Below are 15,878 nucleotides of genomic sequence, written 5' to 3'. Positions count from 1 at the left end.
TTTTAAAAGTAAAATAAAATAATATTGAATATTTTTTCAGATACTTTTCTTTCTACTTTAATAAAAATGTTTGATATTTTTATAAAAAAAGTTATCGGCAATAAAATCTTATATTTTTACATAATACACTTGTCCATCGAAACTAAGTATGTCACTATATATCGTCATATACTCATATCATATGACTGATATTTCTTTTAAACAAATGTTTTTTTTAAGATTGAATCAACCTAATGAACAATAATAATGAGATTTAAAACGTTTTTTCAAAAAATAAACTGCATGATTGAAATTGATGTTTTAACAACCAAAATTACATACAAACATTTTTTAAAAATCAGATTTGCCAATTGGGTATTATGTATTTTCCAAAACAAATTTATATCAAATTTAAAAATGTTTATTATGATTAAACGAAGAAAAAGAAAATGTAAGGAAGTACTACTAATCTGTCCCAAAGCGATGGATGGCGAAGGAAAGAAAAATGTATTTTACACAATAATTTCATATCAATTAAACTGTTTTTCAAAAATAAGATGTTTATTGAGACTCTTAAACAACCCGAAAGGATTTTTATGAATTTTGTAAAAATTTGAATTTCAAATGTTCATAAAATTTTAATATGATTTTCCAGTTAATATTTTTTTGATCAATGTAGACAAACTCATGAGAAATCCTATATTACATTTTCAAATATTAGATTTAAAAAGACAATTTTTATACATTCATGACTCAAAATTGCGCTATGAAAACTACTGGGAATTTTAAATTTTAACCTTGTGAATACACCAACTATATTTACTTTTAACTTAAGTTGAAAATCAAAGCATTGTTTTCTTAATTATCTGATAGTTTCTGTACAAAGATAATTCGGTGGAGACTAGTTCTTTTAGTAGGTATATTGAGAAGGTTTTCATATCTATTATTTTAAAGGGTATATTTCTACAAAATAAGAGTATAAGTGGATATTTTATAGGGCATATTTCTAAGGTTTTTAGAGCATATATAGCTTGGCTCTAGTCATTATCCAATACCATGTTACATATGTATTATATATACTTATATTTTAATATTTTATTAAATTATATTATTGTTTTAATTTAAAGTTATTTGTTATAAATCCATGTAAATATCATAACTGTGTACATTACACTGTATTGTGGTGTATAATTACATATTGGAATTGGAATTTTATTCCGTAAAATAAAAAAATTTAATATTATATTCAATATACTGTATATAATCTTTTTAGTGGTCCTTCAAAAAATATCGATAACTGATAAATATTATCTACATCACCATGCATCAGCAATTAGTGTGAAAGCTAGTTGGAAGAAATTTTGAACATTTTATAATATTGAGAAATTAATTTATTTTGTGGACATTATTTGCTACATTTAACAGACAATAGGAATTTAATTAATCTAATTTGTGAACGATATTGTTTGATATTTTACTATTCTAGAATCATTTAATGTACCAATTTTGAGTTGTAGTTACTAGCGATACATGACTACAACAATTCACAATTCATAATATTAAATATAAATAAATCAATTAATACCTATTCTTAAATTATATGTCACAATTTATGTTTATTTAATTTTATTCAATATTTATTATATTATATTTAAAAAAATATTTTTTGAATTCCGAGCAATGTTCAGATACATTTAACCTAAGCACATACCATGCAACAGTCGCACGTCTTATATAAGATCATGATCAAATTACCTAGTATCTTAATCTGGCTTTAAATATCAAAACAATTGTTATAATTAATCATATATCAATAGCAGTACAAAAAATGAAATACAAAAACAATGTTCACAATAAAAAAACATTTTTAAACATAATAATTGAAGGATTTTAATCAAAATGGTCAGGATAGTGAAATCGATTATTCGGATTATGTGGATTATCATGGTCCATTGGTGGTTGAGATCGGTAATCATATCCTGGTGGCATGTAAGGTTGATGGTGTGGGTAATTATGTCTTGGTGCGTACATAGGATCATAATACCATGGATTGTAAGGTTGACGGTAAGCGTGACTGAATTCCATAGAACTTAAATGCTGAGCATAGGTGGGGAATGGTCTAGGACCATTATGATCACTGTTACCATGATTATGAGGATGAGGGTTGTATGTTTGTTGTGTTCGATTATTAGAATTTTGATAAGATATGTGTGGTGTCATACTCCTTGGTGGCATATTCCTGGGTGTCATACTCCTTGGTGTCATACTCCTTGGTGTCATACTCCTTGGTGTCATACCCCTTGGTGTGGAGTTATTCCTGACCACACGTTGGTTGGGAGGATCAGGTGATTTGTCCTTATCTACTGTATCATCATCTTCTTCTGAAGGTTGTGCACATTTTTTCTGTCTTCGTTTTTTCTTGGCTAACTTTTCTGCTTCGTCATCAGAATAATCTAAAAACTCGCAAGGTGGTTCATTATTGTCTCTCCAGGAAGCATCGCTTCCTTTCATTTTCATAAGCTGAGACACTAAAACATAGCTTGCATATTCTGTCTTAGGAGCACAGTATACAGGTTCCTTAATTTGTATATCAAACATTTTGATATGATTAGAATCGTTGAAACGAACAGCATAGAAGGGTTTAATTACTGGCCCAAATACATCAAATATTCTTCCTAAAGCTCGTTTTCCCCGATCCACAAATAGTACAGAGTCAATATCTAATGCCGGTTGATTTAAAAATGCTTCAACGATAACTGGAACATAAAAAAAATTTAAATTATAATAATTTTGTTATTTAACAAAAAATATAAAAGCAAGATATTTTATAGGGATTTAAAATTTTTAAAGTAGATAAAAAATGTATTTATTACAAATCGGAAAGTTATACTTGCCTAAAGTATCAACAACACTTTTTATACATCCAACTGGTTGACATTCTTCTTCTTCAACTGATATTTTCAAATCTTCAATGGGAGGTAAATCAGAAATATCTAATTCTCCTTTAGTCTTAACAAAATCTTTCGGAAATGTACTGGATGATACAGAAATTATGCTGTTTTCATTATCAGAATCAATCAATTGATCATCATTATTTGAACCATCATCACTGCTAGTATCACTATCATCAGAACTACAAACAATAAAATATTATTAGACAAATTTGAATTAAAAAGTAGAAAGCAGTATGGAAAAATAATTATTAACATTGTTTAATATTATGTTTAAGATAATTTTTTTTTTTTTAAACAGTAATTATTACTAAAACTCAAGCATTACAAACAGAAATCTAGATACCTAACACTGAAGGCAAAATAAATCCCATTGAAATATCCTATAAGTGTAAAATATAATTAATATATAAACTATTAGTTATTCAATAACGGATTTAAAGATATAGCAGTATTATATGAATTGAGTGATAAATCATCCAATTAGTCCTATAGTATTGGACATACAATATAATTCAGAATGAGGTTGAGTTTTTAACTATGAAAATTATTTCTTTCAGTTAGGTTTAGAATAATCAATATTCAACTGTATAAATATATTTGATCTACAACAATTGGACTTAGCTATTAAAATATGAGGAGTCAAAACCATAAAACCAACATTGATAGTTATTAACGAAACTGTACTGGATAAACAAAAACAGCTTAGAAAAAAACAGGTTTATTTAATACATATTTTTAGTACATTCTAACCTAACTTATAGAGCACAAACAATAAAAGAAACTATTTGGACTAAACAGAGTGTAAACTGACAAATAAATTTTGTTCTAATGAATATTTTTATAAATATGTATTTGGGCTAGGTACAAATATTGACTATCAGATTAACCAATTTTGAGCAATATTTTTATTGTCATGATTACTTATTAATTATGAACATATTTATGATTCATACATTTTCTTCGAAGTGGAATACATCAAGTATCGATCTACATTTATATATATCTGAGTAACAATAATAGAACAATCTTTTTCAATGTAATTTATTGACTCAAATGAAACGTTCAATGATTTTTTTTAATTTGTAATGTTAAACCATATATCTACATCAAATGATTTTTTTATGATTTTTTAAAATTACATATTTTTCAGAATAAATCATTAATTTGAAAGATAATAATTTTTTAAAAATATTTAGATTTTTATAAGTACCTATTTGGAAATTCTCATAAAATATTTATAAAAAGTTTGTACTCTTTGAATTTAAAAAGGTTTTTTTTTAACAATTGGATCAACTTTACTAAACAAAAAATAATAAGGTTTCGGAAAACAAGCAACAAGACTTAAATAAATGTTTTTTACAGTCAACATTTATCAAAACCCAGATTTACAAATTGGCTATTTTGAATTTAAAAAAAAACATTTATCAGAATTTAATTTTTTTATTTTCAGTATTAAAAAATAAAAAATGTAAAGTTGCATCATTTAGCTGATCTTCCTGTTACATCCTTTATGTACCTTAAGTTTTTGTTGTTACTACTTTTTTTCCTGGTATAATATCTTCAAATTATGCATCACAATAAGTATTAGACAGACAAAATAAATAAAATACAACAATCACAAAATCTGTCGACTTTAGTAGTGTCTAAATGTTTCTAGATGTCCATACTAAATCAGATATTATGGAACAGTTTTAACCAGCCAACAGTGTACTAGATGAAAAAAGTTTTTTAATTTTTGGTAGATCTAAAAGCATACATTTCTTAGTTTTATTTAAAATATTTCCTTTAATTTTAAAACTATTTATTAATTTCATATTATTTAATATTAATATCTATATATGATATATTTATATTTATTATTTATGATTGATTTAAAAGAATTATAATTATTATTTATAAATGGCTTAAATTATTTCATAACATGATATCGAATTTTACTACTATAAAAAATTGTACTTCATTAAAGTTGAACAACTAATAAATTTGATATTATATTATTTATTTAATTTTTTTTTATAATTATTAGATTAATATTATTTTATTATTACATAAACTTAAATTAAAATTATTTATTGTTATACAGCTCAAATTATTTAAACTTTTTTATACTTTTTTTTATCAGTCAAATATTCTGTTGTCTAAACCAGTGGTTTTCAACCTTTTTTGGGTCGCGATCCCCCATTTTTATTTTTTTTGTACTGCGACCCCCCTTCAAAAAAAATGTTGTTTTATTCATCAAAATTTGATTTAATTACTGAAAAAATATTTATTTGTTATACGATTTTGATTAATTTACTCTTAAAAATTTAATTAATTCATAATACAACATTATTTTAAAACAATACAAGCATATACAATAAATTTAAATATAAAAAAATACATAATACATAAACTGTTGTTAATGGGATACTTTTCCATTTTAAAACAGTATAGTAACGTACTTTATATCGCGTGAGATACATGTACTGCACGAATGACACCTAAGTAGGAACTGATTATTATAAATATTTGCGACTGAAATTGTTCAAATATACCTATCCTATGTATACGATACGAGTTACGAACAATTTAATAATCCATATCCGCTATCGATAAGATATTAAATAATAAATTAAGATTATACGCTCCTCAGCATGTTCTATAATCTATAATTCTCTATATAAAACAAAATTAAAAATTAACTTTATTTTATTTTTAAAAAAAATGGAAAAATCATTTCATCTATTATTTTTGGCGACCCCCAAACCTATCATTCGCGACCCCCTTGGGGGGTCGCGACCCCCAGGTTGAAAACCACTGGTCTAAACAATACATGATTGTGTCAAAATAGCATCGCTTCGAGATGGACCCATTCATTGGTCTATTTCTTATTTTATTATCAGACTTTTATAGATTACATAATATGAATATTAACTGAAAGAATATTTATATTGACTAAAAAGATTATTCCAAACAAACAAATTCTTATTAAATAAATATAAGCAAATTATAAAATGTATACCTCGAATCTTGGTAATTTGCAGAAATTAAAGACAATGTTGATGGCAAATTTCCTTTGGACAATACAACAGCAGACCTAAAAACAAAACAAAATTCAGTCAACATTTTAATAATACATAATACAGAGAAATTAATACGAATTACTTAGAATCCAATTCAGGCAATACGTCACAATTTGCTAAATTTTCCTGTGTTGTAACCAAATCTTTAGAAGCATCAAATGTTCTGTGAAAAATGTTTAAAACTTAGATATTACTTCATAAAAATGTATATTTTGTTACATAATTTTGGTATTTTAGATGAGTGTTATTGAATGACTTATAGTTGTAAATATGAATATTTCTTGATGTACTAAATTATATTTTTAAATGAGATCAAAATATTTTGTTAAGAAAGGGAAATATTCAGGTACAAGTTGTTAAAATAAAATAATGATAATTGAAAATAATTACACAATACCAGCTATAAGTATCACAGATTTTAAGAATAATGACTGTTTCAGAAAAACACACTATAAAGTGTCTACTATAACTATTTTAAATTAATAAATTAATGCCTACTTTGATTTTTCATAATTTTTAGATATACTAGCAAATGAATATGGTAATTCCGTGTGATCCAAATCAGCTGACCCTGAGCTAAAAAAAAAAACTATATCAATACATAAAAATACATAATTTAACAATTAAATTATTTTTATTCATAAATATTTACAAACTTCTATAATAAGGATGTCAAAGCACTTATTTTTGTTTTCTCTCTCCGAGTCACATTCAAACTTAAAAATCTTCTACTGAAATATTAATTTTAAAACAAGTTTGTAACTTGCTTTAAAATGTATATATCAATAAAATACCATGAAGTATCTTAGATATTAAATTTACATTTGATAATAAACCAATTCACTCTAATATTAAAGCTAACAAGAACATACAAGATTTTTTCTGCTGAACACAAATTTGGTATGTGGCACATGGATCAGAGAGAGGATACAATAGTGCATTTATGACTACACAACATAAAAATATTAATATTAAAAATCAAACCGAATTATTCACTAACAAAAAACTTCATTAATAGATTAACTAATAATTTTCATGAGGTGGTTAAAGTTTAAAGATTCATGGATATAAAATTTTATTCATACAATAATATATGAATTTTTTTTTAGTACAAAGACAATTTTGGAATTGTATTAAAAGTATTATATAATTATAACAATAACAATAAATATATACAATATAAATTAATTAAGACCTACATACACTGGATAAACATTTACAAATAATATACTTGAATAAACCGCAGGAATACCTAACACGTTTAGCTAATCCGATGCAAGTTTTTTTTAAATATAGGTAGTTTAATTATGACTTACCATATAATATGACTACCAAAACAATTACTCTCAGCTATCTGAACAGAATCACTGTTTTTATCAGCTATAATGTCATTGAAATTCATTTCTTTGGTGGTCTTTATAACACGTTGATCATTTTCATTACAACTATAAAAAATTTATGAAAATTACAAATACAAATACAATTATCAAAAATGATTCACGAACATGAAAATCAAAAAAGAACTTAGTCCTTACTTCTTACTCTATAATCATAAACAATCTTACACAATTACAGATTTGTTATAAATCATAACTAATTAATAATTTAAACTATGTGTTTGATAATTTTAAATTTTGAAATAGTATGCCATAATTACACTCAGACAACAATATATTATATTAGTAGGTAGTCCGTGGTTGTTAAATTAAAAATTAAAAACAAAACAAAATCAGAATATCTCACAGTTTATCAACTATTGTTTCAACCACTTCTTCGGCTTCCATATTAATATCGTTACTCGATTCCGTAAGAGCTGTAGTATTCTCAACATTACTTTCTTCATCGGCGATTCCAAAAAGTCCATTTACAATTAATGCTCTATAAAATATGTGAAACATAACCGTATTCAACTATGAGAAAGCAATTTGTACAATAGCATCTATATTCTGATAATAACTGTAAACAAATTATTGGGAGCATTCTTACAATGTACAGTTGAAGTCAACGGACACTCAACAGGCGGAATGCTGCTGGTAATAAAATCTGTTATCAGCCGGTTAGTGTTAATCGACACTTGACTAGACATGTAAGAACAGCCCTAAGTATTTTGTTTTGTTAATATACACAGAACCTTAGGGATACATTAGTATTTGATAACAGAAACAATGATTTAACTTAAAATTGTGCTATAAATTCAAAATATGAGTACTTTGGTGAAAAACAAATATTTGTAAAATAGTGGCAATATACCACACGCAAAAATTAGAAATTGAATTGAAAAACACTGTTTCTGACACCAAGGTAAAGCGATTAAATGTGATTGAAAAATTGTTTCAAACCCGTTTGCGCACACACTTAATATCCACTTCCGGGATGAAACTTTTATGTTATGCTACCTAATATGATGGTACACTCACTCGTCATTTTCTTCAGTAGTGTATTCGTCAGATGAATCGGAAATTTGATCGTCCATCTTCTAGTTGTAGGTATTGTTTGAAACAGAGTTAGAGTTATCGGCTGACCGTTCGGACGGACAAGAAGCTTAAAACGACGACGGCGTATCAAGGTGTTCAGCTGAGAAATTGACAAAAACGAATAAACGCGAATTTATAGACAACGATAATGTCTCACATTATTCTGAAATATTAGAATTTAAAACCACACTATATTATTATGATGTAAATAATAACACATTAACACAATTCGCTTTGGCGCTCTCTCACACGTGAGAGATAATGATAACACGATATTTTGTAGGTTATGGCAGAACCGGCGAAAAAATAACTTGTCCGATAATCCTTGATCGACAATAAAACAATATACAGATTCTGATTACAGAATAGGTACAACAGAGATCCAATTTAAATCAAAAATAAACGAGTTCCCCCAAACAACTTGTGATCTATGTAGGGCGATTTCTTAAAAGCTCCAAGATTTTGGACATTTTTCGACCGATTCCTCATCAATGATACCTACACGGACAATAAATTGCTCCCGCATAAAAATGAGTTAATTAAAAAATATGTCCTTATAACTATTAAATCACTAAAATAATTTTAAATGTTGCATTATTAACGTTGTATATTTTATCGTAATGTCATGAAAATAATGTCAACTTTTCTTGGCAATACATTTGATAGACCTAAAAAAAAAATTAAATGCATAACAACTTCCGATTAAATATTTGTTTTTATCATAAGTACCTATATTTTTATTTTTTATTTGCGTTAGTATTATTTTTTATACTAAGTAATAGATAAGTCTTATATAATTTATCGTAGGTTGAACAAATTTTTGTCAACATGACATACACTATGTCATTATATATATTATATTATAATAATCAGGATTTGGGACTTATAGTCCAAAAATACCTAAAAATATGTACCTACTACAAATGTAAAAACAATCACTTCAAAAAAAGAATACATATAATATATTTGAAATTCAATAAAAATAATTCAAATTTTAGAAACAACAGGTAAAATATTATAATTTATAGCACATGAACATAAAAAAAAAGAATTTGAAAATGAATTATTAGACAGGTACAAAAAACTACCTACGCTCAAATATGTGACGTATTTTAATAAGCCAACTTGCATGACCTGCAGTGGCGTAATTAGGGCACCGGGACCTCCAAGTATGTCCAAGTCAATGTTTTTTCAAACGGTTTGCAGCTCTATTGATGAAAATATTGTGATTTATACGTCATCGTGCGTCGTCGTCTAATTGCAATCCATGTTACAATATTATTATTAGTTCCTAGAATCATTATTTCGGGTCGAAATAGACGATCGGATTTTTCCGACTTGTCGCCTTGTTCTTCCCAGCACGATAAATATGCCGGAGGTGGCGAAAACCGTCACTGTCTGTTTACCACAATCTAACTCAATAATTCAATTTGTAAAAAAATCCGGTCGTCTTTTTGGACATTTAATGATCAATATTTCGATAAAAGTCGATCACTAATCCTGCTATTGTGCAATATTTTCTGATTTACATAACGCATAATCAATTATTATTATCCATGAATCCATGATCATGATTCGAGAACATGGTAGTAATTGTTAAAAATCGTAAGATAATAAGAGTCAATACATCAAACAGTTTTAAAATAATATACTTTGTATAACAATTCTTATTTCTATGCAGCTTCTTTGAAACGTATTTACACATACCTACATTGAAAGAGATAACATGCATATAGGCGTACGGGGGGTTCCGGGTGTGTCTGGGCACCCCCGACATGTAATTGGGGCCCTAAAATTTAAGTCCTGTAGTATATATATGGATCCGGATTTTAACTAATTTTACTAGAGTAAAAATGTTATTTTTTCTAAAATATGTGATTAAAAAAAAAATATGTTTAGGGATAAAAAAATAATACAACGTAAAGTATTTTAAATTTGCATGATAAAATGTATTATGATTACAACAGCTAGCTACTAGATGTTATCGACTACAAAAGTAAAAATATCAAATAAATAATGCAATTATCTAAAAATAGATTTTAGATCCAACTATTTTATGAAATATTATGTATATTATATAACTTGGAATTAGTATCACCACTGATTAATATGAGATTTAATTCCGTGATACTATTAGAGACCATTATATGGGTTATAGAGTTTTTCTTACATTTTGTAAAATCAAAAATAAATACAACAAACTGATATCTACTATTTGTTATAGTTATAACATTGAAATATTATGATTTGACTGTTAACTAAACTAAATAGTAAATATTACTTACGAGTTATTCTACAACGATCACTGTCCAGCGTTCACTGATTACTGAACCAACGTTGTAATATTATTTTATTTTTTTAAATTAAAATCATGCCACCTAAAAGAGGTGGCCAAAAACGTAAAGAAAAAATTAAAAATGATTTGAAACTGAAGACAATTTGAGGTTCTTTAGACAAATTTATTCTGCCCAAAATAAATCGTAAGTATATCAATTTTATAGTAATAGTATTATAGTTAATAGTAATGTTACGTCCTATAGATACTATTAAATTTAAATCCTAGATATAAAACAAAACTAATATATGTTTATTGTTATTTCTTTTTGCCATTAATTGTTATAAATTATTATTATTGAATTGAAAAGTGAGTTACCTACCTACTTAATAAAATAAATAAATTAACTATCAAAATAATTTTAATAATCAACTAAATATAAAATGTAATCAAAACATAATAAAAAACCTGAATACAGGGCTGGATTTAGAGGGGGGCTCGGGGCCCCCACAAGATTCAATTAATAAGATCTTATTAACCAACCAAAATAATTAGCTTTTTTTTTAATATTACTAGTAATTTGCAAAAAAAATATTTTTTTTTTTTTCAATTGTTTGATAAGTGACGCTATTAGTGTGTGATTAAACGAATCACCAGATTGGGATTGGTAATTTTTTACCATTACTACTTAATTATAAATAAAATTACTCAACTACAGTGATGAGTGATGTGTCGTAAATCATTGTAGTTATTTGAATATCAAATAATTTATTAAAATATGTACATGTCTTGTTCGGGTCCAAATTAAAAAAAGGGCCCGAAAAAATGTAGGCACCCCCCGAAATTCAAGTCTGCACACGCCTATGAACGGCTACATAGTTATAATTTTTTGAGACGTTATCAATCTAATATTTCGCATAAAATGTTCACATGTTTTTTTAAAAGGACACCCGCATGTGTTGTTTCCGTCTTACAAATGTTTTACATAGCAAAAACTGTTTCGCATGAGAAACAACCGAAAGACTACAACAATAACTAAGAAACCAGATTTTCACCATAAATAGAGGAAAACTTTAACTGTGTCGTAAATTTTATTTTTTCGATATACCACCGATGTATCAAAAGTTATTTAAGTTTGGAAAACGTATAAATATCAGATATTTAAAAGTATTATTACTTTTTTAATTTATGATATCAAACAAATAAAAACGCTACAACAGAAAATATTATCTTCTATATTGTGCACACTTTTGGTGTCCCTACTAGGATTGCAGTCTGAGTGGTTCTATTCTACCCAAAAACAGTTTTCACTATGTTGTACATTTGTAAGACAGAGATAACACTTGCGGGTGAGGCGGTAATCTCAATGTTTTTAAACTGCTATTGTAATAAATAATAATATATCAGCTTTGTAAACAATTTTCAAGCTTTTCGACCCAACAAATAAAATTTTATTGACATTTATAGAAGAAAAACTAAAAAAATTTTAAATGCCCGTAAATAGCTCAAGACGAGTCAAAAACAATTTTATCGATTATAGAAAATGATAAAATAAACAAATGATGGACATTTGAAGTATCAACGGTTATTCGTTTTTGTATTACAATAAATTTGAACAAAATAAGAAATTCACTCCATTAAAAATAATTTAATATCCAATGTTGTAAAAATTTAACCTCAAAAGCTCATAAAAATTTAAAATATCTAAATTTTACCCATACATAAAATTAAAATGTTCAATATTGTTTTTAATAATTTTTGGATGTATAATATGCCAGCTAATATACAAAATTAGTTATAATTTTTTGAAGCACTGTTATTTTTTTTAAATTTCAATTGTGTTATTCTTATAAAACAGTAACATTAGATGAATAATAATGGGTACTACATTTTACTTCTGTTATATTATGTACATTAAAGTAACCCACATAAATCATAATCTATAGCTGTTTTGGTTCTTAACACCAGCGGACATGGCAGTTTTGTTTTAACATTTTGTAACTACGCAACAACTATTATAATGCTATTATTGGTATTTGTTACTACCTCCTGTTAATAACTTTAACCTAGTTTAATTAATACAATTTTAATATTATTATTACTATTATTATTATTATTATTATAATTAAACCCTTAAAAAATCGATATGACACATAAATAATAAAAATATTATACGGCGTTATAGATAGGCAGTTTTAATGCCATACGTTCATCTTTCTGGTATCTTTCATTTTATGTAGGGTTCAAATTTGAAAACAAAAAAATATGCACATAATATTATTTAATAAATATTACTTTATAGTACGTTTAAATAAAAAATTAAAACGTACACAATATAATCAATACAAAACACAAAATAATCTATAAAGAAACATTGAATAAAAAGTATTAGATAGGTGTGGCATGGTTACATTATGTCATTGTAAAAATTAACTTAATTATTCTGAACATATAATTATTAATTATTATTATTTAAATTAATACGAGTTAAAATTAGTTGTATGATTGAGTACAAAAAAGATGTACCTAATTAAATGGTAGCTTATACAATTCGCTGCAGTTGTCATGTTAGTACAAATCAATACATTTGTACATTTTAGACGTACTTACACTACATTTTACATTCAATACTAACATTATAACTTTTTTAAGATGAACATATTATGTGATTTATCTGATTTAAAATTATTTTGAAAAATACGTATCCATTTACAATATTATGTGAAATAAACATTATTATATAAAACAAAAGTGAGATTATTTTTTCCAGAATTTTCGGAAACGCATTTATTACAGCTCCAAGTTGGAAAATTACACTTAATACGTATTTACATAAGAATAATATGTAGGTACCTTTTATTAATTGTATTAGACTACTATAAACTACCAAAAGTCTACAACTTTAAATAATACGGCTTGAAGTTGTAGACTTTTGGTAGTAGCCGTATTATTATATAAGTTTCTGATTTTGACTCTTCACCGTTGTGGCGTTGTCAACAACTGAATACATTTTCGTCACCCACTGGTCATTCTTTTTTAAAACTGCTCAAGTGATAAGTAATAAAATTAAAAGAAATTTGCTGCACATAAATGTATTTGTGTATTAATAGGTTATTGACTAAAGAAAGAGTATACTTGCAGGTCCTAATACAGATCTCACTACTTTGATAGGCAGACTTCTTTTTTTGAAGAACTGTTCTGGTCTGAGACTTGGCCTTTTTTTCATGGTTAGGTTTTTGTTGGATATACCTAATTTCTTTTTGATAGTTTCAGCATAGTAGGCATCGTCTTCTAAGGTTTAATTTATAATAATAATGTATGGAGTATCCAACAGTTTTTACTATACGCAGCGGATGTCGATTTAATATGTCACTTCATACATTTAGAACTATCTTCCCTAAAGCGGCATTGAGTTTCAGAAAATTGCAGTTTTTAAATTTTTCTTTTTGGTCTATAAAGAAGCTAGGTTTGTTTCAAATTACACACATAAATACCAACCATGAGCTCAGATAAATATTATCACTTATTATTATAATTAAAAAAATCAAATGTATAACCCCTAATATCCGTAACTAAAGATGAATTTTTACTCTTATTACTATCAAAACTGATAAAATATTTAGATATTGCTTATTAGCATCTAAATTGATCATTGATGGAGTAAACCAAGTTTTGTAAAATTAAAAAAAATAAGTTCCTACATACGCTTAAAGCCACTAAATTTGAGAAAATTGTAATTTTTAGATTTTTCTCTTTACTTATATTATATTATAGACTGATAGAGCTACCTTTGTAACGAATTGTATTGTTATTTGTTTCTTCATATACCGTATAAAGTTATGCATACCAGTGACAAAAATAAAACTTCGAAGCGCTCTCCTTTTGAAAAGGCTTGATATCACAGTCTCAAATTTTACAACGCCCTAAGCTCCTTAAACTTAATTTATGTGTCATATTTTAAAGGTTCCTTTCAAGAAAAAGCAAATATGTGAGGGTTAGAAAATCTAGCTGAAGCCGTTTGTGTAAAGATATACACTGGTATTGATGAAACTCGGACGGCTTACTACCTTGTGTTCAGTGCTCAGATATGCCTATCTATATCGTGTGTCCATTATAATGTATATTGTTTTTTATTGCAATGTTTTAATAATAATCAAAAACTACAATTAATATTCCTTTATGTATTCAAATAAGCACGTTAAGTAGGTACCTATACTCAACTTTACAGATAATAGAACGGAATAATGAATATAATATATTGTGAATAACAAAATACAATTGAACCTATATTAAATAAATCATACAAATGTTGTGGAATTTGTTTGTAGTAAAATATTTCATAAAAAGGCTACCTACTCAAAAATATTTTCATCAGATTCTGAAATAGGGATACCATCATCGTACGAGTATGTCTATAGTATATATTAGGTCTAGACGTATAGTACATATTATTATATAGTATATATAGTATTTAGTTTATTTCATCTGCTTGATTTTACAATGATGTGATCAAAATGTAATAATAATTTGTTTTTGATATTAAAGTTCTCAATAACAAATCGTGTACAAATATTTCTCAAGAGCACCCGAATCAGTCAAAACACTTTTAGGATTCAGAATACTTAAAAAAAATGTTGCAGTTTTCCTTATATAAAGTAATCAAATTTATAATTACTAAAATAGCCGAAAATGTTGACATAAGCTTTACCTACCTAGAAGAGTTGAAATTAAAATGTATATATTATTTAAAGTTAATTTTTTTTTAATGTTATATAATAAGTGTTCATACAGGAAAAACATTGAAGATAAACAAACTTAATTTATTGACAAAGTTAAAAATGAATTTGAATATTTTATTTTCACATTAGTTACGTAATACGTATTACATTTCTGCAGTATTTGCGAAGGCTGCAAACGCTTGCGAGGACTTACATTTACAGGCAGATAGATACCTAAGTATATATGTATATACAATTACAAACCGACCTAAAAAGCGTGTTCGAAGCGTGGGAGGGCGAAAACTACTAGCCTTTATTTTAATATCATTTCGGCTGCACGGTCTTAATGAATAATAAACCAAAATTTCGCCTCCGAATCGCACGCATATCTATATAAAAGTACATGATAATATCGC

General features: G+C 26.5%; 1 protein-coding gene across 1 annotated transcript; it reads right to left on the bottom strand.

The window, feature by feature from the left end:
• Positions 1-1,826: 1,826 nt before the first annotated feature.
• On the bottom strand, positions 1,827-8,729 carry LOC111034957 (H/ACA ribonucleoprotein complex non-core subunit NAF1). The gene is made up of 8 exons (XM_022316412.1): positions 8,413-8,729; positions 7,739-7,873; positions 7,312-7,440; positions 6,494-6,571; positions 6,078-6,158; positions 5,935-6,009; positions 2,874-3,112; positions 1,827-2,735 (listed from the first exon to the last, which is right to left on the bottom strand). The coding sequence occupies exons 1-8, from the start codon at positions 8,466-8,468 to the stop codon at positions 1,870-1,872; spliced, it is 1,659 nt and encodes a 552-aa protein (XP_022172104.1). The 5' UTR covers positions 8,469-8,729; the 3' UTR covers positions 1,827-1,869.
• Positions 8,730-15,878: the final 7,149 nt, after the last annotated feature.

Source organism: Myzus persicae, unplaced genomic scaffold, assembly GCF_001856785.1.
Source record: "Myzus persicae strain clone G006 unplaced genomic scaffold, MPER_G0061.0, whole genome shotgun sequence".
Lineage (NCBI taxonomy): Eukaryota > Metazoa > Arthropoda > Insecta > Hemiptera > Aphididae > Myzus > Myzus persicae.
This window is presented reverse-complemented; position numbering and strand designations above follow the sequence as displayed.